The following is a 23679-nucleotide window of genomic DNA, read 5'->3' on the forward strand; positions in this document are numbered from 1 at the left end:
TTCATCAGTGTAAATGGAAAATCATATTCATAGCAATATTTTCATTAGTGTGTAATCACCTGAAAATGTCAAATTTTCAACATTTTATTTAGCTACGAAATAGAGTTTTATGTCTACATAGTTGTGAGGTGTTGTCAGCCATGTTTCTGCAACAGCCAAGAGGACAAAAACCCAACACTGACTCACGAGGGCTTTTTCCATTTTCACAATCAAGTAGCAGCTCTAGGACTGTTTGGGCCGGTGTCTAGAAACATACTAATTTGAAACCCACAGGATGAATGAGTGTGTGTGACAGCACAGGCCTTTAGGTTCTCTTTCCACCTTGACATGACAGTAGCTGTTTGTACTTTGGCATTTTAAAATTTAATAGACATCTATGATGTTTTTGAGCCTAAATCAAATTGGAATGTAACTCTTTTTTTTTTTTTTGACACTATTGAATCTCGTTTACTGGCATGTTTCCCGTGTTTTATCATGTCTGTGGTTTTAAAATTGTGTAAGACTTGAAAATCTAGTTCACCTAGTGAGAAACCAAATTTCCGTACCATCACAGCTTTTACGAGAAGACACAGTTTTCATCCTGGGCCACAATTTGTAATTTCCCTCCACATTTCCTTCAACATTTTGTACAGTAGGCTTCAATGACATTAACGTCATTTTACTGAGCCACATGTGTGATGAAAAAGGCCTCAGTAAGCTCTGACTTCAACTGTTATTTATGGTGCTTTAAATATAACAATGATCCTGAACTAAACAATGGGTAAAACTGTAGAAAAGGAGGGAAAGGAAAGGGAGGAGGCCAGGTTGTGTGTCTTTGTTGGGAGTAGTCGCTCAAGACACAAAATCGATGTGCAGCTTATTGTGTGTGTGTGTGCATGGGTTTGGCTGTCTGAGGGGATGTAGAAGCCTGTGGGTGGACACTGAAGTGAGCTGTTTATTAGGGAGCAGCTCAGGAAGCAGCCAACAAGAGCTTCCCGAGGAAGAAGGCCAGGGGCAATCCCTGGTGTTCTACTGTATAGTAGGAAATGAACCACGTGGGCGTAGGCCTCATCCAGAAAACTTCCAGCCCAGGGGTCCTGAAGTGGGGACCCCGCACAGGACATTTATACTTGTACTTATACTTAAGGTTTATATTTGCACTGATGTTACCGAGGGATGGGAGGAAAGCATTAAAAAGTGGGCTTGAATAAGGTAAAACAGCACCTTGAGCCACTTTACTGACTCTGTGACAGTGAAGCGATGAACACTATGAACAGTACTTCTAAGGTAACAAGTTCAAGGTTTAGATTGAAAGAGAAAACTTGGTATTTTAACCGTTTCAAGTTTGTTCAGCTTGAAAATGAAAGTTCCCCTGCTGCCTTGAAACTGTGATTTACCTAAACTTAGGTTTAATAGTTATTTTGTCATTTCATGAGTTATGTGTATGAGTAAAACTAACTTAGTTAACAAAAATTCACTCAAATTAAAATAGTAAGATGAAATTAACTACTTAGTCACAAATTTAGTCAATAATAATTGTCTTTTTTCACATTTAGGAAAGAACCAGTTGAACTTTCAGCTGCAGCTGCTAAAGTCATTTTGTACTGAAATCAGCACAGACAGACATCTATGGCTGCTCTTTGTGTATTTCTTAAATTCTCTGTCTGCTGCTGAATTTAATACTAGGGGAGAGAAAGAACACACAAAGTTTATAATAATATAAAAAGTGGCGTGAGAGGAGAGAGCGACAGGAGAAGGAAAGTAAACTTTTCTACCTATCGACACTCAAAGTGCTTTAACTGCTTCTTATTCACCCATTCACACTCACAGTCACACACACACTCACACACCAATGGGGGAGCTGCTATGCAGCTGGCCAACACTCACCAGGAGCAACTAAGTTGGGGTTCAGTGTCTTGCTCAAGGACACTTCGACATGTGACTGGAGGAGCCGGGGATCGAACCAACAACTGCGAGATTGGTGGACAACCGCTCTACCTTCCTGCGCCACAGTCGCCTAAAGTGCCTTGAGATAACGTAGATGTGAATTGGCGCTACATAAATAAGCTGAGGCTGTGGAGACAAGTTCTGCCAATAGGCAAAAAAGTGCTATATAAGTGCAGAACATTTAAAATTTACAGAAAATAATGTAAGGATTATAAAGATGTATAGAGAGAACCCAACAATTCCCCCTGGAGCAAGCCATAGGCAACAGTGGAGAGAAAAAACTCCCTTTAACGGAAGAAACCTCCAACAGAACCAGGCTCAGGGTGGACGGACGGACGGATCTTACTTGACCGGTTGGGGTGAGTGGAAAGTGGAAAGAGAAAAGAAAAAGAGCAACAAAAAGCAACAACAAAACATCAGGGCAGGTTGGTAGGACCAGTAGCTGCAGACTGGAAGACACACAGCTTCAAAGCCGGGGGACACGGGAGACAGAGAAGGACAAAGACAAGTACGGGAGAAAACACACAGAGTTAATGACATACAGTGGTGACAATTGTGAGGTGAGAGGAGAGGGGGACAAGAGGAGGGGGGTCCCCCAGAAGCATAACTATAACTAAGTATAAGCTTGTACCTTAAGTAGACCTGTATTCTGAGATCGAAGTGGTCTACTGGGATGATATGGTGCTATGAGGTCTTCTATATATGATGGAGCCTGATCGTTCAGAGCTTTATATGTAAGAGGCAGGGTTTTAAATTCTATTCTAAATTTAATGGGAAGCCAATGGAGAGAAGCTAGTGAAGGTGAAATATGATCTCTCTTGCTAGTTCCAGTCAGCACTCTTGCTGCAGCATTTTGGATTAATTGCAGGCTCTTTAGGGAGTTACTGGGGCATCCTGAAAGTAGGGAATTACAGTAGTCCAACCTAGAAGTAACAAATGCATGGACCAGTTTTTCGGCATCACTTTGAGACAGTATGCTCCTAATTTTGTCCAAAGAGGACCGATATGGTTGTTCAGCATATTTCTAAGATTTTTAGGCCCAAATACTATGACTTCAGTTTTGTCTGAAATTATGGGAAATCCAGGCTTTTATGTCTTGTAGGCATGTTTGATTAATTGATTTGTTTCATCTGTTTCCATAGATAGACATAGCTGAGCATCATCAGCACAAATTTCACATTTTTTAAAATAATGCAGTGCCTTTAATCCAAATTTCATGTTCCAATCCCTGTAATAAAATGTTATGATCAATGGTATCGAATGCAGCACTAAGATCTAACAGAACAAGTCTAGAGATGAGTCCATTATCTGAAAAGCCAAGAGAAGATAATTGGTGACTTTCAATAGTGCTGTTTCTTTTTTTAGATACATTCGTCTCAAGTCATTCCTGGGTGTCCCTCTATCTCTGGGAGTGTGTTGGAAACACGTTAAAGCGTAGCCTGGTTTTAACATTAAAATATCATTGTAACACTGGGTGTCGATAAAGTAGAAAAGTGCAGCCTATTTAGCATTTACACGTCGTTATAGCACATCCAACGTTCTGCAGCAGGAATACTGCCTGGAATTAATTAGAGATCATATTCCTTTGCTCGACTGGCTTGGCAGGGAACGGAAAATCAGGTGAAGGTTTCTTTTGTCAAAGGGAGTTTTTTTGTCTCCGCTTTCATCTAATGCTGCTTGGATTTTCTCTATAAATCTGTATGGTCCTGACTTTATTATGTTAAAGTGCCTTAAGATATATGTTGATGTGAATTTGCCCTATAACAATGAAAAGTGAACTAAATGAAAAAAACAAATCACAGTGTGTGTGTGTGTGTGTGTGTGTCTACTTTCAGAATTTCAAGGAAATTGATAAATGTTACGACGATTGGGTTGAAACCTAACTAATGATAAGTTACTGCTTTGTCAAGAAATAAACAATGTCAATTAATTATTCATCTTTGTCAGGATAATTAATAATTAGTAATAAATAATGAAATAAAAAGATCCTGCTTCAGATCCTGCTGCTGTGTGAAGGTAATTTAAGGAATTCACTTTAAAGAATCACAGCTATAAACTTTATTAATGGAACCTGTTAAAGGCTCCATCATCAACACAATGAAGTAGTATGTCATAAATATTGTAGTGTTTAATAGTGAAGAAAATTATGAAAACTCAGTTTAACCTTGATAATCCTTCGAACAGCTGTGTGCTTAGACAATTGACAGAGTGCTGGGCCTGAAGCTGTTTCCGTTTCTTTATGGATATAATGAGGTGTGAATTGTAATTTTTGCTGGGGATGGGAATGAGCTGTTAGGGTTTCAGTGTCTCATAAATTTGATTTAAATAATAAATGCAATAAATGAATAGCACACAAGAGATGGGTTTTAAGTTTACTTTCAGAAACCTTTTGTGGTTCTGAGCTCCTCGGGCTGTTCAAACAGCTTAGAGCGTAAACACTAAAAGCTGTCTAACTAAAAAACACCCATGCAACAGCGCCCCCTACAGTCGCAAAATGTGTGCTGACCAGAATATTGTCAAACACCAGTTTCAAAAAATAAAAATGCAGCCATTTAAATAGTTTATGACATAGAACATATAACTGAAATTCATTTTCAGAGACGCTGCTGTTTTTTGACCAAAAAAGTCGTTTTTTTACCTTTTGTCTTTGTATTCAAGCTAAAAATCAAACATTACTTTAAGTTTCATTTGGTTTCAAATACTAAAGAATTTAAACTAAAAAATTTTAACCTTCAAATACAGTGGTTCACATAAACTTCTTCCCCTATTGTGTACAACCCATTGCATCCGTGTGTGTATATTCCCTTCAGATGCTGCTGCATTCGTAGACTGAGGCAGTTACATTTGTGAATAGAAGAAAACCTGTGTTGTAATAGCTGCAGATTTCTCAAAATGCAATTGATCTGATCAGCGACACAGCTCGTCAAGTTTCTAGGTGCTGAGGCTGTGGAGACAAGTGCTGGGTGTGTGCTTTTAAATGTATTTTAAACCATGTCCCAACTTTTCAGAAAGTTATGTTTTTATACTACATGTGACTGCAGTAGAGTCCAAGTGGTATAAAACACTGAATGACTTGGAAAAAGGAACAAATTCTGAGAACAACTGTAGTAAAAGACATGATTGCTGTAGCTATCCACACCGTGAGCCCCCACCCGGGTCACACAGAGGGGGCTAATAGGCTCTGCTTGGCTGCATTTGATCGTTTCTTACAGGCTCATGATGACACAATTTATTTTGTCCAGAAGGTGATTACCAGCTCCAAAGACAATCCAGTATCCTATGGATAGAACCGTCTAGCGTGTTAATCAATATGTTTTAGTACATTTTATTACTAAAATGTTATTACTCACTAATTACATTAGTGAGCCCCCGAGATACTGTCAGGCCAACGTGAAGTCACATCCATCAATCTTCATCTACTTCCATATGTAGTTTATTTTTATTAAATGCTTCAGCTCGAACATGTGGTGTGAATGTGCTGTTTAGGTCCTGAACTACATGGCTCTAGGTGTCAGGTGTCAGATTGAGAAGCCTGTGAACTCAGTGTGGTTAAACTGTGGCTTCATGTCTGCACATTGCAGTGCTGCTGCTGCTTTATGTCTCCCTGTATTTTTAGGAGAAACTTTTGTCATAAAAGTCAGAGCACAAAAGCTAGAAAACTAGATTTAAATCAATATAGAACACAAAATGGCGAGAAAAAAGACAAATGAATACTCAATTGGCAATACTGTGAACTGACTCCAATTTTCTTCTTGTAAGTACAAATACACTTGCTAGTGCTACACTTGCCCGGGTCTGGACGTGTCCTTGTCCCTGCGGTTCTGAGGACTGAGACTGCATCATGAGTTCTCACACAGAAGCTGCCAACACACTTGGACAACAGAAAGCAAACGTATCCCACAGCTTTGCATGTTACAGGTAGTGTGGAATGTCACGTGATGCCTTTATTGTTTTCAGTGTTTTTCTGCTTCCAGGTTGGGAGCACAGTTTTCAGCCTCACACAGTTCACTACAGGAAGAAGCACAAATATAAAAGTTTACAGATGCTACAGAGATAGAGGGCAGAGAGGAAAGCTACAGCTCAAAGTTTATTAAATTTGAAATTACACAATCTGGAGTTTAATGACATAAAAAAAAGAAGAAGTGAAAAACATCACTTTAGAATTTTTTGTTCAAAGGATTTCCATAACATTAAAGCACATGGTAAACTGTGTGAACTTACAAAAAGAGCTGCATGATCTGATGCGACAGGAACAAGGTTTCTCTCAGTTCAAACTGAGTTGGCCTTCAAAAATAAGCTTCCAATAGAACACCTCCCGATATTACCACCCACCCCACAAAAAAAAAAACAAAAAAAGGGTATAAAAGCAAAACACATTAACACCCCCCCAATATGCGCGCACACACTCACACACACACACACACACACAATTCAACCACTAATTATGTAATAAGACTAGCCTTTAAAATAAAGCCTCAGACTTCCCAGCTGGTTTGGAATACTCCAAAACATTTGGTACCTTACAACTAGAAACTACACTTTCTACTTAACAAGTAGTGACTTCTCTGTACATGAGGGTTTGTGCAGATGTCTCCCCACCCCCCTCCCTGTCCGTCTGTCTGATGACCTCTACCCTTTGGTGGGCCCAGTGGTCATCTGGCGAGTGCAGGCCCGGTGTAAAGCTGTGGTGTTCAGGCTTAGACCGAGGCCTTGTCATGAAAATTGGATCTGTTGTACGGTGGGAATCTGGAACACAGACACGTAAACCAGTTGGAGATAATGTGCGACATTTTCAAAGTCATCAAGATCAGTAGTGGTAAAGCAAGCAGCACGTTGGGAGCTGCTGCTGCCTGAGTGTAGCTTTTACCTGTTGGTATGAGGTGGTGTACACCATGACATTCTGCTGCTGGCCATCTGCTATGATCCCAGTTGACAGGTTATTTGCTAACGTGGGGGGGAAATGGATTTAAAGAATGATCCTCAAACAAACAGTAGAGATGGACCGAAGAGATAAACTGAACAAATATTACTACAAATATACTCTACTCACAGAAGGTATCGTCTGGAAGATCTTCTCCCAGGCTTTCTCCTCCTCCCACCCCAGGTATGCCCTTTTCCCCTTTCATTGCCTGCAAACACAATAGAAAAACAGAAAATATTACAAAGCTAAAAAGGGATGAGATCACCTAGTAATCAACTTACTGATTTTCAGGCCATTTTGAAACTTTTGCGATGTGATGTTTTGTCACATCTGAGATGTTTTTATAAAGCCTTTGAAACCACCCTATTTCTTTAGTCAACTCTATTTCCAGAAGGTTGTTTCCAATCTCAAATACATGAAAACTGACAATTTAAGACTGACTATACTTAATGCCAAGCCAACACCTGTTGCAGTTGGTCTCCTTTTCTTTTAATTTATTCTTTCTTATAGTATTTTAGTATAGTAAAGTATTTTATGACTTTTATTTTTTTACTTTTTTTGCTTCTAGCTGTGACCAGCGCGCAACAGCTATGCAGAGCTGGAGCCGGCTCATTTGTTTACAGTTGGGAACAGCTGATCTGCACCGCGGATGTAAGTTTCATTCCGAAATAAGAAAGCAAACAGCGAGAGGTCGCAGAGCTGGTAAAAAGCGGAGGGGTGGAAAAGAAAACTGGTGAGCGAGGGAGAGTCTTACAGAATAAGTTGGACGAGTTGACTGCACTGGTGAGGAAGGAAAATATTTCTCGAGAGTGTAGAGTAATGTGTTTCATGGAGACATGGCTGCAGGAATGTATGCCTGACACCTACATTAGTATTGACGGCTTGAGCACAGTGCGGGCAGATGAGAGGAGAGAGGGAAGCGGAAAGGAGGAAAGAGGAAAGAAGAACATGTATCATCAGCAACAGGTGGTGTCATTTTCACATGTAACTGTGAAAGAAGGAGTCTGTTGCCCTGAGGTCAAACGGGCAGCAGACCTCCGTCCTAACTATATGCCCAGAGAGTTCTTACATGACATATTACTCCCTTAAGTTTATTGCATTTATGTTTATTAACTATTAAAAGTGTCTGGCAACATCTTATCTAAGTCATCTCTGCGAACAGGTCTAAATCCATGCTTATGTGGTGACTTCTCACCTCTCTGAACTTCTGCAGGTAGAGCTTCAGCGGTTCCACATACATGTCGAAGCCCAGCGTGGACATGGCAAACAGGATGTCCTCTCCGTTAATGGTCTTCCTCTTCTCCTGGTGGCAGCGTTCGCTTGCCTCGGATGTGATGAAGCTGATAAACTCACTAACACACTCCTGCACACACTCTTTGGCATCTTTTGCAATCTGTGGATAAAACAGAGGAAGGAGGTTTTCTTATGATAAACAGCTCCATGGCTTTGACAATAACCTAACTCTTCTAAAACAATGTGTCATTATTTGATTTAATAAATTAAATTTTGCTTCTTCGTTTCCTCACTGACCTTTCCAGTCTGAGGAACAGCATTCTTCATGATGCGAGCCACGTTTGCAATAGGAAGATAGATGTCCTGCTCCCTGTAGTTCTCTTTGACTCCGCCGTCTTCATGGTCATTCATATTCTCCTCTGTATCATCTACTGGCACACACACAGAACCAGTCAGCATTCCACAATATACAGTTGGGTGCAAAATCTTTTACCCCCTTTTAATTCCCATTCAACTAGTACAAATGTTTGTCAGAATTGTATTTAATTTCTTACACCACTTGACCATTTTTACTGTTTAGCATTAAGTTTGTATCTGCTGACACTGAACTAGCATGTAGGGGCATGCAAACTTGAATCTAAACCCAACATAGCAACAATGCACATTCAGCTAGTACATATGTTCTTTCATCAACCGAAGCGACGTATAGTGTGTATAAAAAGAAAGTGTGTATAAAAAAAGTTTCAGTAAAATAATGTAAATTACATTGGTGCAAACGTTTGCATCCCCCTTAATAAATTAACTAATAATAAACAGTTGATGCGTTAAATATTATGTTAATGAAAAATGTCTTTGTATTCCTCTTTAAGCTATTTCACGCAGAGGGGATGAAAACGTTTGCACCCAACTTTATACTGACGCTTGTTTTCACCACCATCTACTCCCTGTTTATTTCTCACCATCTTGAGACTGGAGAACGTAGTGACCAGATGTCATGTATTCTCCAGTGATGCCCAGCTGGGAGGCATCGGTAGTTGAGCTGTCTCCATCCATCTGTAAAACAAACGCACAAAAAACATGGTGAAGTAACCACCTCCTTCAAAACTATTTTGTTTATATCATTACAAATACTTCATCAGAAATTGATAAAAGTACATTTTTAATTAATTTACTAAGGGGATGCAACCTTTGCACTAATTTAAATTCCATAATTTTACTATAACTTTTATATATACACTCTCTGACCACTTTTGTTACTTTCTGATGATGAAAGAACATTTGTACTAACTGAATGTGCAACAGTTTAATGTTTAAGGTGCAAACTTAACCCTAAACCTAGTACAATACACATGTACATTCAGTTGGTAAAAATGTTCTTTCATCATCAGAAGTAATAAATATGGTCAAGGTCAAGTGTGTGTGTGTGTATATATATATATATATATATATATATATATATATATATATATATATATATATATATATATATATATATATATATATATATATATATATCCAAATCCCATTCACTTTCAGATTAGGGTCAAGTTAAATATGAAGGAATGAATTCCACAAAGGTGAAAGCTGAATTACAAGGTCTTGATAGGAAAGACACGTTATATTATTTGTGTAAACCTGGAGGTCATCCTGCAAACTTTAGCTTGCTAGTTTTTCTCATAAGCGTAAAATAAATCCACAGAAATGATCATTCTGGCTTGTTCTTGCTGTGTAGTTGATCTCAGATCTGATATGCTGTAAAAATGACAAGAATCACTGTTTTAACATCACCTAATCTTTCATGTTTACACCATTATCTTGTTTTTAGTGGGTAACTTAACTTAAAAGCACAAAAGTAAGTCAGCGTTTGGTTATTTATATTCTTTAGATGACGTGGTACATACGTCTGTCATCTGACGATGCATTAGAATGTTTTATTCAATGGAATAACAATGTTAATGCTAACAGACTGGTAACTAGTAACATTCTAATTCCATTTTTTAAAAAGGTTACTTTATATACTTTTACTCGAGTCACATTGTACAACTACTTTGACTTTCTCCATAGTAAAAGTACTTGAGTAAAATAATCTAGTACCTGTTCCATCAATTAGCTTGACTGTAAATCAACTCATATTATAAATGCTGCATCTTTAATTCTCATTAATGTTTTAGGTATGATGGCCATATATTATACTACGGGTTTGAGTTTTTGTTTTAATGATTTGATGTCACTGAGACACTGAGACTACAGCTGCAGCGATTTCTTTCGTTTTCTTTCCCTTTGGATTGACAACTTACCCTTTCACTACTAACTCTACCCGAAGTTGCGCTAACAGTGCGCATGTAAACGTCACGTTAGATTACGTTACATATCGCAGCGCGTTCATTGTCGCGTTCATTGCACGCCGACATGGCCAAACTGCAGCTATGGATTTGTGTTAAAAATCTGCATGCTCATTTTTTCCTCATCTCTTTCCATTTTTCGGTCTGTGATCTCCTTTAGAAGACGTCTCGATTTTCTGTTGTGGAAAACGAAGCATAGCACAACACGACTCCCGTCACGTTGCACGCAGTCACTATGAACTGTGCTAACATTAGCTAACGTTCACGTCCATAACCGTATTAAGGTTAACTATACAGCTGTGAACCCGCGGGCAGCTTGGGTTACACAAGACAAGCACATTGTCTATTTTTGACTGTCGTTTGCTAGCGTTGGTTAATGCTAACAGTTTTCAGGTCGTCTGCCCCATTTATTTAACGCTAGCTAATGTTAGCTATTCCAGTGTTAACCAACGAACGAAGCAAGCTAGCTAATTAGTTCGCGGGCTTGAAAAGCTGAATTGAGCATAAGAGAGATTGTCCAAGGGGCAATTACCTTCTGTATTTAACATATTCGGGTACATAGTGTCCCCTTGAATAAAAACGCATTGTACATCCACCGCAACTCGCGCCTGCACAGGCTGCGTTTGGCCTGTTCTTTGTCGTGCAGAGCAGAGCAAGACGTGGCCTTGGCCGTAATGTTTAATTGTAATTTTTTAAAGTTTCACCCGCTGGATACGTCCTGACGAGCAGCCCTCATTCACCCGGACAACAAATAAAAAAAATCAGACTGAGACGGACATTTCCATTCGAGCTAACGAGAAATCGGTTAACAATCATTGGCCGGAGCCAGACACAAACCTGCAATGAAGCCCTGGTTGGTTACCTTCCTGAGACGGCTGTTTGGTTGGACAGAAAATGGCTGCGAAAGGACCAGTCCCAGCGCGGAGCAGCGGCTACGTTACCGCCGCTGGCCGGCAGAGGGCCGCGCTGCGTTCAGGGACTCCTAGAGCGATGGAACCCTATGAATCAGGAACCGTAAACTTGTATTCAAAAAGCTAGCTTGCTAACTCAGGTGCCCGGGGTAAACAAATTTAAAACCATATATTCAAATACGACTATCTAATTTGTTGCCGCCGTTGTGGAAAGAGAAAATGAGGACAAAACATGCCTCAAACATTCTTTCCTGATTACTATACTATACACAAAAATTGAAATAACATACACAACAGCTTCTTCTTATTTAATCTCGTGCACGCATAACCATTACATCGACTACGTGGATACAATGTAAAATCTACTCTACGTCGGTCTGTGGTAATCCTTCTGAGTTGTAATAATTCCTATATTTTGGGGTGTCGGGAACGCATCTCTTCTTTGTCTGCAGGTGTCCTGCAGAAGATTCACCCTCCCTCCGCTGGTCGTAAGAGAACAATGCTCAGGCTGTTACTACAACTGTTTGTACCCCACATGTGTCTGTTTAAAAGCATCTTATGCCAGCGCAAAACTCGTTTACCGAGAATGCGGAAAACTATTTGTATGTTGTACAAAGAATTAAACGGTTTTAAGTAATAGAAATAGTACTAGAATAACTTATGTAGCAATTAAGAGAAAAAGGATAAGTAATAACCAGTCATCTGTGATAACAAAATAAATCAATAAAATAAATCTTTTTGACATAATCTAGTGTGTGTGTGGTTAAAGAAAGAACTACATTTTAATTGTTAAAGCTGCATTAATTGACCAAAGGGTTGTCACAGCAGTATGAGCTCTGAACTCAAATAAGGAGGGTAAATACAATCAAATGGAAATGCAATTGCACTGCGGGCAATTCCCTGGTTTATGTACATAAACTGATCATTAATTGTGTACTGATCTTCACCAAATTCAGAACCATCAACAAACACAATATTTCTACGCTGATAAAACACAAAAAGCCATGATCTTTCCTCCTGTCTTTATTGAACACACCCATTAAACATATAAAGTGATTGTGGAAACAGTAATAGCAACAGTAGGGATTTGATTTTACTAAACTTTAGGTGGAGTCAGGTTTAAGCAAACCTGGAGTCCCATCAGTGAAACTAGAATGGAGATGTGGCTTAGAGCTGAGTGTTTAGTTGTTTTCAGTGAGTGCCGGGTTGCCGACCACCTTGCATTTATGCACCCTGTGTTTTTGCTGGAGTACCCTGAATGCCTGCAGTTCAATCCACTTCAGTAAACAACAGTAAAGTGACTGTGGCACAGGAGGTACAACTGTCAACCCCCCCACAACTCCCACATACCTATAGAGACTGTGTCTGTGTCTGGAGCAGGAAGAATATGTCAGTTTAAATGAGTCAACCCCCCCAAGTCAATTTTTCACTCAAGCTTACCAATAAACTCTAGACCTAAACATAGTTATAACTCATTTCAAACCCTTACTCTTAGTCTTTCACACCTAAACTGGAAAACTCAAAAACCACTATTATTTGTTATCGTGTACCGTCCTCCAGTCCCTTATTCAGAGTTTTTGATTGAATTTTCTGATTTTCTATCTTATTTAGTGCTTAGTACAGATAAAGTCATTATAGTGGGTGACTTTAACATTCATGTAGATGCCGACAGTAACTGTCTGAGCACTGCGTTTAATTCATTATTATGTTCAATTGGTTTTTCCCAAAATGTAAATAAGTTAACTCACTGTTTTAGTCACATGTTAGACCTTGTCCTTACGTGTGGAATTGAAGCAGATAATTTAACAATATTTCCTCACAACTCTCTTCTGTCTGACCATTTTTTAATAACATTTGAATTTACAATAACGGACGATCAGGCTCCTTCATATATAGAAGACCTCATAGCACCATATCATCCCAGTAGACCACTTCGCTCTCAGAATGCAGGCCTAATTGTGGTTCCCAAAATTTGCAAAGGTAGAATAGGAGGTAGAGCCTTTAGCTATCAAGCTCCTCTCCTGTGGAACAAGCTCCCAGTTCAGATTCGGGAAGCAGACGGCCTCTATACTTTTAAGTCTAGGCTTAAAACCTCCCTCTTTTATAAAGCTTTTAGTTACTTATAGTTATGCTGCTATAGGCTTAGACTGCTGGGGGACCCACCCCCCAATGCACTGAGCTCCTTTCCTTCTCCTGTCACTCTCTGCCTCAAGGCCGATGGCCGCCGACCCTGAGCCTGGTTCTGTTGGAGGTTTATTCCGTTAAAGGGAGTTTTTCCTCTCCACTGTTGCCTATGGCTTGCTCAAGGGGGAATTGTTGGGTTCTCTCTATGCATCTTTATAGTCTTTACATTATTTTCTGTAAAGTGCCTTGAGATGACTTGTTGTGAATTGGCGCTATATAAATAAAGTTGAATTGAATTAAATTGAATTGAGGTACAGCAGCCGTCCACTGGGGGTTGTTGCTTCAATCCCCAGCTCCCCCATAGATCTGTGAGATGTGAATGGGTGAATGACAAGCAGCGTAACGTTCTTTGGGTACCAATAGGTAGAAAAGTGCTATAAAAGTGCAGACTGTTTTCCATTTTAAAGCGCACAGTGTCATTAGAATTGGGGTTTGACATCAGGCTGTAAAAATGTACCTGAATTATCCTAAAATAAGCTATGACACAACTATCCCATAGCATTGCCCATGACCCCTCCTCTTTCTAAGGGACTCATTACTATATTTACATGGATCTCAGTTTCACCTTACGCTGAAGCCGATCCAGAGCAGGTACCAAATGCTTGTCCATTTTTATGTGTTTAGAGAAATATTATTTATATGAAAGTTTAAAAATTTTAACAGCCTTTAGTTTAGTGTTAGAAAGACATAGCAACATGTTCTTTTTTTTTATTGTGTAGGTTTCACCACAAAGGACAGAATTCAATTTCAATTCAATTCAACTTTATTTATATAGCGCCAATTCACAACAAAGTCATCTCAGGGCACAGAAGAGGTGCATTTTGTTTTGCAACCTGAAAAAGATCAAAAAGTGTTTTTTCAGTTATCTGTCCTCTTAATTAATATGAGTTTGACAATGAAACAAATTTCAATTTGGAGTCCAAGTCATTTCAATTGGATGCATTACTGGTTCTCCTGTAAATGTGAGGCACTTAAAGCAAATAAATGAAATTTAACAAATGGAAAAACAGTGAGCAAAATCCTGCACTGTCAGTGAAATCGATTAAAAAAGCCAACGCAGGCTGGTGAAAAGTGCTCTGTGCAATGACCACCCTTCTCATATTACTCACAGCGATGATTAAAATGGCCGTCTGCATTAATTAATCAAATGGTACTGCGATAAACAGCATCCACTCTTTTATGGGGAATAACAGCAGCACAGGAATATGGGGACATTGACCCCCAGACAAGTTCAAGTTCAGGAAGACAAAGAGTATAATTACTGCATTACCAGTTCAATTTGAATACTGATAATATGTAAAAAAAAACAACAACAACATACTTATTTGCTTATGCTTATTTCCTCAATCCAATGTACACTGCATGGTGGTGAACATAGTAGAGCTATTAGCAGCTACTATCTTCTTTCAAGAAACCAAAATAGAATAAGACTGAATACTAGTTATCCATCCATATAAATTTCCTTATAACCTCTCTGATGTCCTGTCAGACTTGGTCATGAAGTACTTTGCTCAGCTCGGAAATATTACCATGTTCAGCCCTTGAAAAAGCTCCAGTGTCTGGGGGGGTCATTGCCAGAGCAGCAGATTCAAATGAGTTTCCTACTCCAAGTGTCGCCTGTGTGAATTATTCATGCAAAATATTTAATAAAGCCCACTGGAGACGGATCCCACTGTACACTACGCGAGCGGGTTACATTTTCAGAACTTAATTAATAGGATATTTTAATGGAGTGTTACATAGAGGTCACTGGTCTTGATGACATGAGGTAATGGCTACCTATAGACCCATTGCTGAAATGACTACTGCTCAGTTTATTGACAGCATGTAACAAAGGTTGAGGTCAGTCATTTGGGTTGTGGTTATCCTGAAGGTGTTACTCTGGCAACTGGAATTGTTGAACGTTTTCGAAGATCTACACCTTGTATGAAGCATCCGATTTGGTAGGAGATCAGGAGTGTGGGCAACTATATCCCAGCTACTTTCCAGCTCAAGATGATGTATAGAAAATGGATAGGTTGATGGATTAGTGCTGCTTTAAGTAATCAGAGTCATTTGTGAGATGCTGTAGTAGCGTGCATTCCTATTTAGCGCAAAAAAAAAATAACTTGAATGCAAACGAGTAAATGAAAATCCTGCAGACAACGTCCTACAACTAGATGTTGTTGGGAAGAAATCACAACTGAGCCTTTTGATTTGAAACATATCAAATTATGTTAAACTAAAGACAAACTTGTACCAGCATAAAGGAACAGGGAAGTGCTTGCAATGATACACAGGCCGATCACAGGTGATAGGAGGGTGAACCGACCAGCCAATGACATGTAGACTGAAAGCCAGACGGTCGAGGACGGATCCTCTCCTGTGTACGTTTTTGCTGCTTTTTTGGTCTGTGGGCTTTAAGTATAACTTTAAAATATACAGTCCCGCTGATGCATTCTATGGCCCTCAAAGGCAGATAATTTGCTGTGTAAGGTTATGTCTCCTTAAGCCTTAATGTAGCAGAGGTTTTAAAGGCTGCAGGAGAGCGATAAGAGTCTGGGATGTTATGCATTTGCATGGAATCAAAGCTCAGGTTTATCTTACAACATGAGTCTCAGGGGTTTTAAGGCCTTAATGAACTAGACAGGCTTCGGAATCATTCAAATGAATAATTGTTTATTGTTGCAAGCTGTCTTTTTTTTTACACAATTTGGCTCCTGGCGTCAGAAACAAAACATTGCATTATTATTAAAATCCCTTGTTTGCTTCCCATCTTTAATATCCTTGCACATCTAAGTACGGTAACCATCTAAAAAAATAAGAGCTGAATATCCAGTGAAGTGTCCCATACAGTGTGAACAAATGCAGACACTGGGGTGCAGACATCCATTCCATGTTAACATCTGTACTGCTGTGCATCAACCTGGGCAATAATTAGATCCACATTTTTTTGGACAAATTTAATGCTCTATACCATGTTCTCTTCCTGACAGACCTGATTTTAAGGCAACTATCCTAATAAAAAAAAAAGTGCACAGGATTTTTTTGTGTTCCTCCTTTTGATGTCCCTCTCAGGGCACAATGTGATACAACGCAAAGCTACACTTACATTGTACGGGTCCCACAACAAGGTTCAGACGCTACATCAGTGCCTGCGTGTGCTGGACAGGGTTCAGAGCTTCACCTGACCTCTGTGCACATCCACCACTAGGGGGCACTGGAGTTGTATGAGGGACAAGTGCATGAAGCATTATGTTTTCAGAGGGTTACTGCCTTAATGTGTCTAAATACTATTACTCTTTATACTCCATTAACTATTAGCAGTTGTGTTACTTTTATTTGTACTGCGACTACGAATGCTGCAGTTTAGGTTAACGACTGCAAATATAAAAGTGAAAATAATCATTTTCATAGATGGTTATAGATATTAATATTACTACCACAATTTGTACTATTTTACTATTTACTGTCATAGGGTGAGAGGCGTGGGCCACCGTGGACAGGTCTCCAGTCTATCTGAGGGCCAACACAAAGAGACATACACAGACAGAAAACCATTCACACCTACGGGCAATTTAGAGTCGCCAAAGAGGCAGGAAACCCACAGAGGCCCAGGGAGAACATGGAAACTCCACACAGAAATAACGGTGAAGCTGATTAAAACCACGTTATCTAATGACTGGCTTTTTATCCATAATAATACATTAATATTTATTAGGGTTTTTTTTTTGTGTGTGTGTTAAGAAAGTGCACTCGTGAATAAAAAATTATGAATACTTCTTCTACTACTTAAAGTACAGATGTAAATGTCAAAGTCTTAAGTCACAAAGTCTTATCATTACTTTACTTCACTAGTTTTCTTCACATTTCTGCAAAGAGGAAAAGTGTCTGAATAGTTTTGACACTCAGCAACGAAAGCTGGGAAGTCTTGTAGTTTTGGTTCTTTCAAAATGACAAGAGTTGACCTAACTGTTAGTACTTTTGTTTAAAGTGAAAAGCCCTCAAATCACAATGAACTCTGATGTGGTCCAATAAGTTGAATTAACATGAAATTATAAAATGTTTTAATTTAAGTTAATGAGAGATGATTAGTTGAGTTTGACAATGCATTGACTTTAACAGCTATAGACTATTATTACACATTTTATATAGCATATTTAATCCATAAACTAAATTATAGGCTTCAGTTTCACTTCCTTTAAAAAAAACAAACAAACTGTATGTTAACAGAATGTTATTGGACCATGGAGAACAGGGTCAGTGATTCGATCCTCGGTCCCGGCTACGCATCGAAGTGTCCTTGGGCAAGGTAAGTTGCTCCAGGTGGGTCAGGTGAGCACCTTGCATCAGCCACCGCCATCGGTGTGTGAGTGTGTGTGTGAATGGGTGAATGGGAATCAACATTGTAAAATGGTATATTAGTGACCATTTCCCATTTTACTTAAGTAGATTTAATTATGGCAACTTTTTTACTACTACTTCACTACATTTCTGATAAAAAAAAATTGCATTAAAATCACGTCACTTTACATTTCATGTTAATACACTTTTTCCATTTTTTTAATGAAAATGAATCACTGTAAAGACAGACAGGACACTGTGTCTGTGTCAGTTTCTCTTATTTAACATACTTGTTTTTTTGTTGTTGTTTTTTTTTTTTTTTTTTTACATGTTATCAGTATTCAAATTGAACTGGTAATGCAGTAATTATACTCTTTGTCTTTGTTTAGAAATAAAACTGAAAAATCATATAGCTCATCAGCTTCAAGCCATCATTTATGTCTATTACTATTATTAGTTATTGTCCCCCCCAAACATGAAGTCCACAGGAAAGGACAGAGAAACAATAGTCAAGTACTTGTTATTTTAATACTTTAAGTAAAATATTCTCAATATGTACTTACTACTACTTTTAATTGAGTAATGTTTGTTTATTTGTACATTACTAGTATAAGTACTAATATACTAATACTAAAGTACTAACATAGTACAAGTACAGTTTTTGAGTACTTCATCCACCACTGTCCCATAGGATCCATGCGCCTTTGAACGGAAGCCCACATCTGGACGCGCCCATTTCCACCAAGCGGGGTGCCATCACGCCGTCATTGCCCTCCCCGCCCCCCCCCTCCCACAGCCCAGCAGTGGTACGCCCCGTGTTGGATACGTTCAGCTCATTGACCAGAGGACAATCCTCATCAGTACCAGCAGAGCTTCCAACAAACCGGCCCTTCATTCCCCCCCCCCCCCTCACAAAGCGAGCAGCACCCTCCAGCCTCACCACCGTCCCGCCATGAAACAGACTCTGAGCGAAGTGATGAGGATGAGCAGGATATGCCGGATGGTATTTGCCACTTGTTTGGGATCCTTTATTCTGGTCATCTTTTATTTCCAAAGTATGTTCCAACCAGGTAGGATTTCGTTCTTCGCTCTCGTGTGTGAATTGATGAATGGCATCTTGTCTCGCAGCCTCCTGGCACATTGGCACCGACGTGCCCGGACAGTTCACTAACGCAGCTGATAAATAAATGATACTTGTAAATCATGTAGCAGGAGTCTGTTAGTTCATGTGGCACCATTACAACACTCGGGATTGACTGTCTTGTTGCGCTTTTGTTGAGCGGGTCTCTCCTGCTGGTGGGTGTGATTGGATGTGAGGAATAGCCGCCGAGCGGACAAGTGGCAATGGCAGTAAAGGCTTTTTGTCTTTAGAAACGTGGCTTGGCGACGGGCGGCTGCGGGGTTTTGGCAAAGTGGGCACTTGCAGCATGAGGCGATGCAAATTAGATCCTACCAGGGGTTCTCGCCATCTGGATGTGGAGTCCATGTGTAAAAATAAATCTTTAGGGAGCATTTAAAACCTATATGTCCTCTCTGATCTGCGCACGGAGATCATTTATGAATTATGTATCGCATTAAATTCAGCAGAGGGTCCAGAAGGAGAATGATCACTCAATTTGCGTAAACTGTGAGATTAGACGTTGCCAAAACCGCCGTTTAATAAATCACGCCCATGGACGTCTGTGCGCGAAATCAGGAAACCTGCATCATTTGCGCAAAGCAAAAGCGCACAGTACAATAGATTTACTGAAGAGAGACATGGTAATATGGGTTCTGGGCTCTCTGGGTTTTGGCTTTTACTTAAAGAGAAACTGGATCAGTCCTAAGAAAAATTATAATCCTGTAATGCTCCTGTTGGAGACAGAGAGTCTGCAGGGCTCTGGTTGAGTTTATGTTGTCTGTTTTTATTTAATTTTGCCTACAGTACATCTGTCAGGTTACAGTGCTGCAGCTGATGACTTGTGGGTTCAGTGCTGCAGTATCGTTTGTTGAGGTTAAAGGTCCAGTGAAAGAGAACATTCAGGACTTACAGGTGATGATGTGGTATAAGAGTCATCTGGGGATAGTATGAGCTGCACGCATGATCACACCTAAACCACCAATGAACTGAACAGATGAGCTGTCGCATCTCTGATTCAGGAGTCACACTGTCGGTCTGTGAGAGTCACCTGTGTTTCTGGTGGATGGTGAGCAATGAATATTTCTATTCGTCACAAAGCAAATCAGCATGTGATACATCACCTCACTTGAAAGGATACCAGCATACTCGTGGGGCTTTAGTAGAGTGGTTGTCCACCAATCCCACAATTGTTGGGTCGATCCCCGGCTCCTCCGGTCACATGTCGAAGTATCCTCGAGCAAGACACTGAACCCCAACGGTGAGCGTTGGCCAGCTGCGTAGCAGCTCCCCCATCCGTGTGTGAGTGTGTGTGTGATTGTGAGTGTGAATGGGTGAATAAGAAGCAGTGTAAAGCACTTTGAGTGCCAATAAGTGCAGCATATTTAACATTTTCACACAGCTTAATGACACAACAGACTTGTGGTCAAGACCACCTTTTACCAAGACCAGACTAATCAAATCTCTCTCTCTATATATATTTGTGCAGTATTTGCTGTGTGTCTAGTCTTAGGGTCTTGTCTTGGTTTTGCCCTGCCTTGGTATTGGTATTGGCCCTGGTCTCGATATATACTTAGGTCTTGGATTCGGTAAGGTGGCCTTGACTACAACACTTTTTTTACATAATGTGGATACCGAGTTTTGTTGTTTCCAACCCTATTACAAAGCTCATCTAACTTTCTGCTGGCTGCAGCGAGTGGAATTGTTCCTCTCATTTAGATAGCTGCAAAAACTGAAACACACACACACAGTCTCTAAACCAAATCGCTGGGGGTGAATATAATTTAATTTGTGGTGGTTACAGGATTATAAACTGATAATGTTTCATGTTTTTTAACAGTTCTTTCAATTTATCTGTAGAACTACTGTCTTAGAAAGAAATGGCTCCACTGAAAGAAGTAATCTGACTAAAAAGTATCCAGATTAACACATACACTCATCTTGCATGAAGTTATTAAGAAAATATGGGTCCTTTTGTTATTTGGGGCAACTGATTCTATTTGTCCTCTGTTTGAAAGGACCCTGTAGTTAGAAATGATGTAGCTAATAAAAAACTGTGTTGTGTAGCAGAAACATTGCACAGGAGGAGACTTATGTTCTACATTACATCCTTTAATAATCATCTGGAGAGTAAACGGTTGTAAAAATTGAACTGAGGCTTAATTGAGGTCCTGTCCGTGATCTCTAGATTCTGCTCACTGAGTCGAGCCAGTCTCTACAGCTGTTGCATCAGCTTCAGCCTGAGACACGCACACACACACACACACACACACACACACACAGGCCTCACAGTGGCTGTTTTATTATTTCGTAGTGGTGATGACAGGGTGCTGCATCCTGTGCGCTCTGATTGAAAAGGAGATGTCTGAAGCAGAGTGTTTGTGCAGCAGCATGAATATGAGTTTTAATGACGCACTGTGTATTTATGTATGATTACACAGGTGAGATAGATACTAGAGAGAAGTGTGTGTGTGTTTCCTTATAACCCCTCTTATCTTAGTCTGTTTACCTTCTTTTTAAATGACTTTGTCAGTCTTTCGTAATTTCGTAACTTAGAATTTTCTCCTATTTTCTCGCTGCCTATTTGTCCACCCTCTCTCTCTCTCTCTCTCTCTCTTTCTCTGACACACACATACACACAATAAGCAGCATTGTTGTTCAAGCACCGTCTTCCTGGTTCAGGCATCTTTAACAGGCCTTGGAATCTCATCTCCCCCCAGTGTAAACTCCCACGTCTCTTCCAGGACCAGTGGGGTCACGACCTTCTGCATGGTACAGAACACACACACACACACACACACACACACTCACTAGGGAAAACTTAAAGGACTTGTAATTTATTCCAAGTAAAACATCAAGAAAAGCCACGTTTGGGTGCATGTTCGTTGTCAAACTCTGCCGTGATTCAAATTTTACTTGTGCTTTGAGCCCGAAAGTGAACACACCTGGAGTTAGTAGGAGAACAGTGCTGCCCTGCAGCGTTGGATTCCCCTAGTAGTTCGAGAGCTCGCCAAATTAGATTTTGGTTTTGGAAGTGAACTGTCAAAAGCAAACAGAAAGCCAGTGGCACTGGAAATGTAAACTGCTTGTCAGCACGCAGGTATGGCATGTTCACATTAGTGTAAAAAAAAAAAAACCAGCGACGTGTGGGGCACTGAGCAGAGCAGGAACAGTGAACGTTTACCGCTGTCTGAACAAATGAAAAATAATTGCCTACTCTGAATTTTCCAAACTTAGCTGGAGGCAAAACAAAGGAAAATTGGAGGCAAATAGGATCAGGGTACATCACCTACTGAAAATGTCCACACCGAGTCTCTTAAATGTAGGTGCGAGCAACACTAGCATTGTCTTTGTCCTCTGCTCTCATTGTTGCCATTGCTGACGTGCTCCTGCGAGTTTTCAAGGGTAAATGCTGCTGCAAAAGCATTTAAAAATGATAAACTCAGCAGATGCTCAAGAATGGAAGTCTTTGTTATTCTGAATAAACCACAGAAAACACTTTGGACTGGAACTACATTGAATTTTTCAATGCTGTCCAGCATCAGAAACTGTCATTTTATTCATCACATACCCCTATGGAGCCTGGCAGGAAGATGTAGGTCATTTAGGCCAAATAGAGGTTTTTACACCTGTTGTTGTATCACAGGTTAAAGGGCCAATCGGTCGCTCATGGACCTGCACCTTAACATCTCCATCTCATCTCTCTGAAGTTAAGGTTGAGCCGCTTGCTTAGTACTTCTGACAGATCCAGCCCGACTCTTCAGGCTCTGCTGCTCCTTTAAAGGCAAAGAGATATACAACAGTGAACAAGGCAGTTTACTCTGCAGGCTGCCTGTTTGGTTTCTTTGTGAACTGCCTCTGGGATATTTTGGAGTCTCTCTGTGTGTGTGTGTGTGTGTGTGTGTGTGCCGAAACTACAGCTCTGTTCTCTCACTGTACTGTCTTTTATCATTCACTGACTGGTAACCTGCTTGTGCACCCAGGCCTAAAAGTCACATGCTCACATTTCACGTCTTTCACAACACTCTTGTGGCTTCGGCCGCTGCACCCAGAGACAGACCTGAATCCCCTTATTTAAAATGCCAGCATTTGTTTGTGTGTGTGTGTGTGTGTGTGTGTGTATGAGAGAGAGAGAGAGAGATTTCATTACAATGGACACGAACTACTTTAAAGCAAGGAATGGCAAAGTCTGCAGAAAGAATGACATATTCCCATCTGGAATTTGTGAGGGAAACTCAAAATTCCTCACCTTCATTGGTGTGTGGCTGTAGTGTCAACTGTAACTGCTGCAAGGAGGGAGGTCTGACTTGTTGGGGTCAGTGACCTCAAATATAAGACCCTATAATCAGAGAAATGCGTTTTGGTCCTTGAATTACTCTGTAAAAGTCTTTTTGCACGGAGCTTTTCAGAAACTGTAAATGTGTTACGTTAAAGAGGATGTGTTAAAATGAAGGGGTTTCTCATCTGATTCACAGCTGGTGAGGGGTTCTGATTGTGACGAAATGTATTCATCAATGACCTTGTTCCCACAGTGTAGACAGGATGCGGACAAGAGGGGAATAACTTTAAATCATGACCATCCAATCACGATACGGCAGTGAGCCTGTGTTGCAATGACATTTGTTCCTAATTTTTCCTTTACACATGTCTTAAATAGTGTTTAACCTCGTTTAACACTTACTGTATGGCTTTAACTTGGTTTAGTACAACACTACCCCTAAG

The 23679-nt window shown here is 40.0% G+C and overlaps 2 protein-coding genes across 8 annotated transcripts in view; one reads left to right on the top strand and one right to left on the bottom strand.

Moving 5' to 3' along the window:
- Nucleotides 1-5980: 5980 nt before the first annotated feature.
- On the bottom strand, nucleotides 5981-11399 carry nfyba (nuclear transcription factor Y, beta a). Of its 6 annotated transcripts, none has more exons than XM_067490923.1 (7): nucleotides 11260-11399; nucleotides 9040-9133; nucleotides 8378-8508; nucleotides 8043-8240; nucleotides 6977-7055; nucleotides 6794-6870; nucleotides 5981-6672 (listed from the first exon to the last, which is right to left on the bottom strand). In XM_067490923.1, exons 2-7 carry the CDS (start codon nucleotides 9131-9133, stop codon nucleotides 6640-6642), a joined length of 612 nt encoding a protein of 203 aa, XP_067347024.1. In that variant the 5' UTR covers nucleotides 11260-11399; the 3' UTR covers nucleotides 5981-6639. The 6 variants fall into 6 exon arrangements, with proteins under 6 accessions (XP_067347024.1, XP_067347021.1, XP_067347023.1 ...); XM_067490920.1 differs by having other exon boundaries at nucleotides 8378-8511; XM_067490922.1 differs by lacking the exon at nucleotides 11260-11399 and adding an exon at nucleotides 11127-11259 and having other exon boundaries at nucleotides 8378-8511.
- Nucleotides 11400-18716: 7317 nt separating this feature from the next.
- Nucleotides 18717-23679, top strand: part of chst11 (carbohydrate (chondroitin 4) sulfotransferase 11) — a 73423-nt gene continuing 68460 nt past the window's right edge. Inside the window, exon 1 of one of the 2 annotated variants that reach the window (XM_067490799.1) lies at nucleotides 18717-18895. In XM_067490799.1, the coding sequence (XP_067346900.1) occupies nucleotides 18793-18895 (103 nt within the window). In that variant the 5' untranslated portion in view covers nucleotides 18717-18792. Of the gene's footprint in view, nucleotides 18911-23679 lie in introns of both variants that reach the window. The other variant, XM_067490798.1, reaches the window with a different exon arrangement.

Source organism: Channa argus, chromosome 21 (genome assembly GCF_033026475.1).
Source record: "Channa argus isolate prfri chromosome 21, Channa argus male v1.0, whole genome shotgun sequence".
Classification (NCBI taxonomy): domain Eukaryota; kingdom Metazoa; phylum Chordata; class Actinopteri; order Anabantiformes; family Channidae; genus Channa; species Channa argus.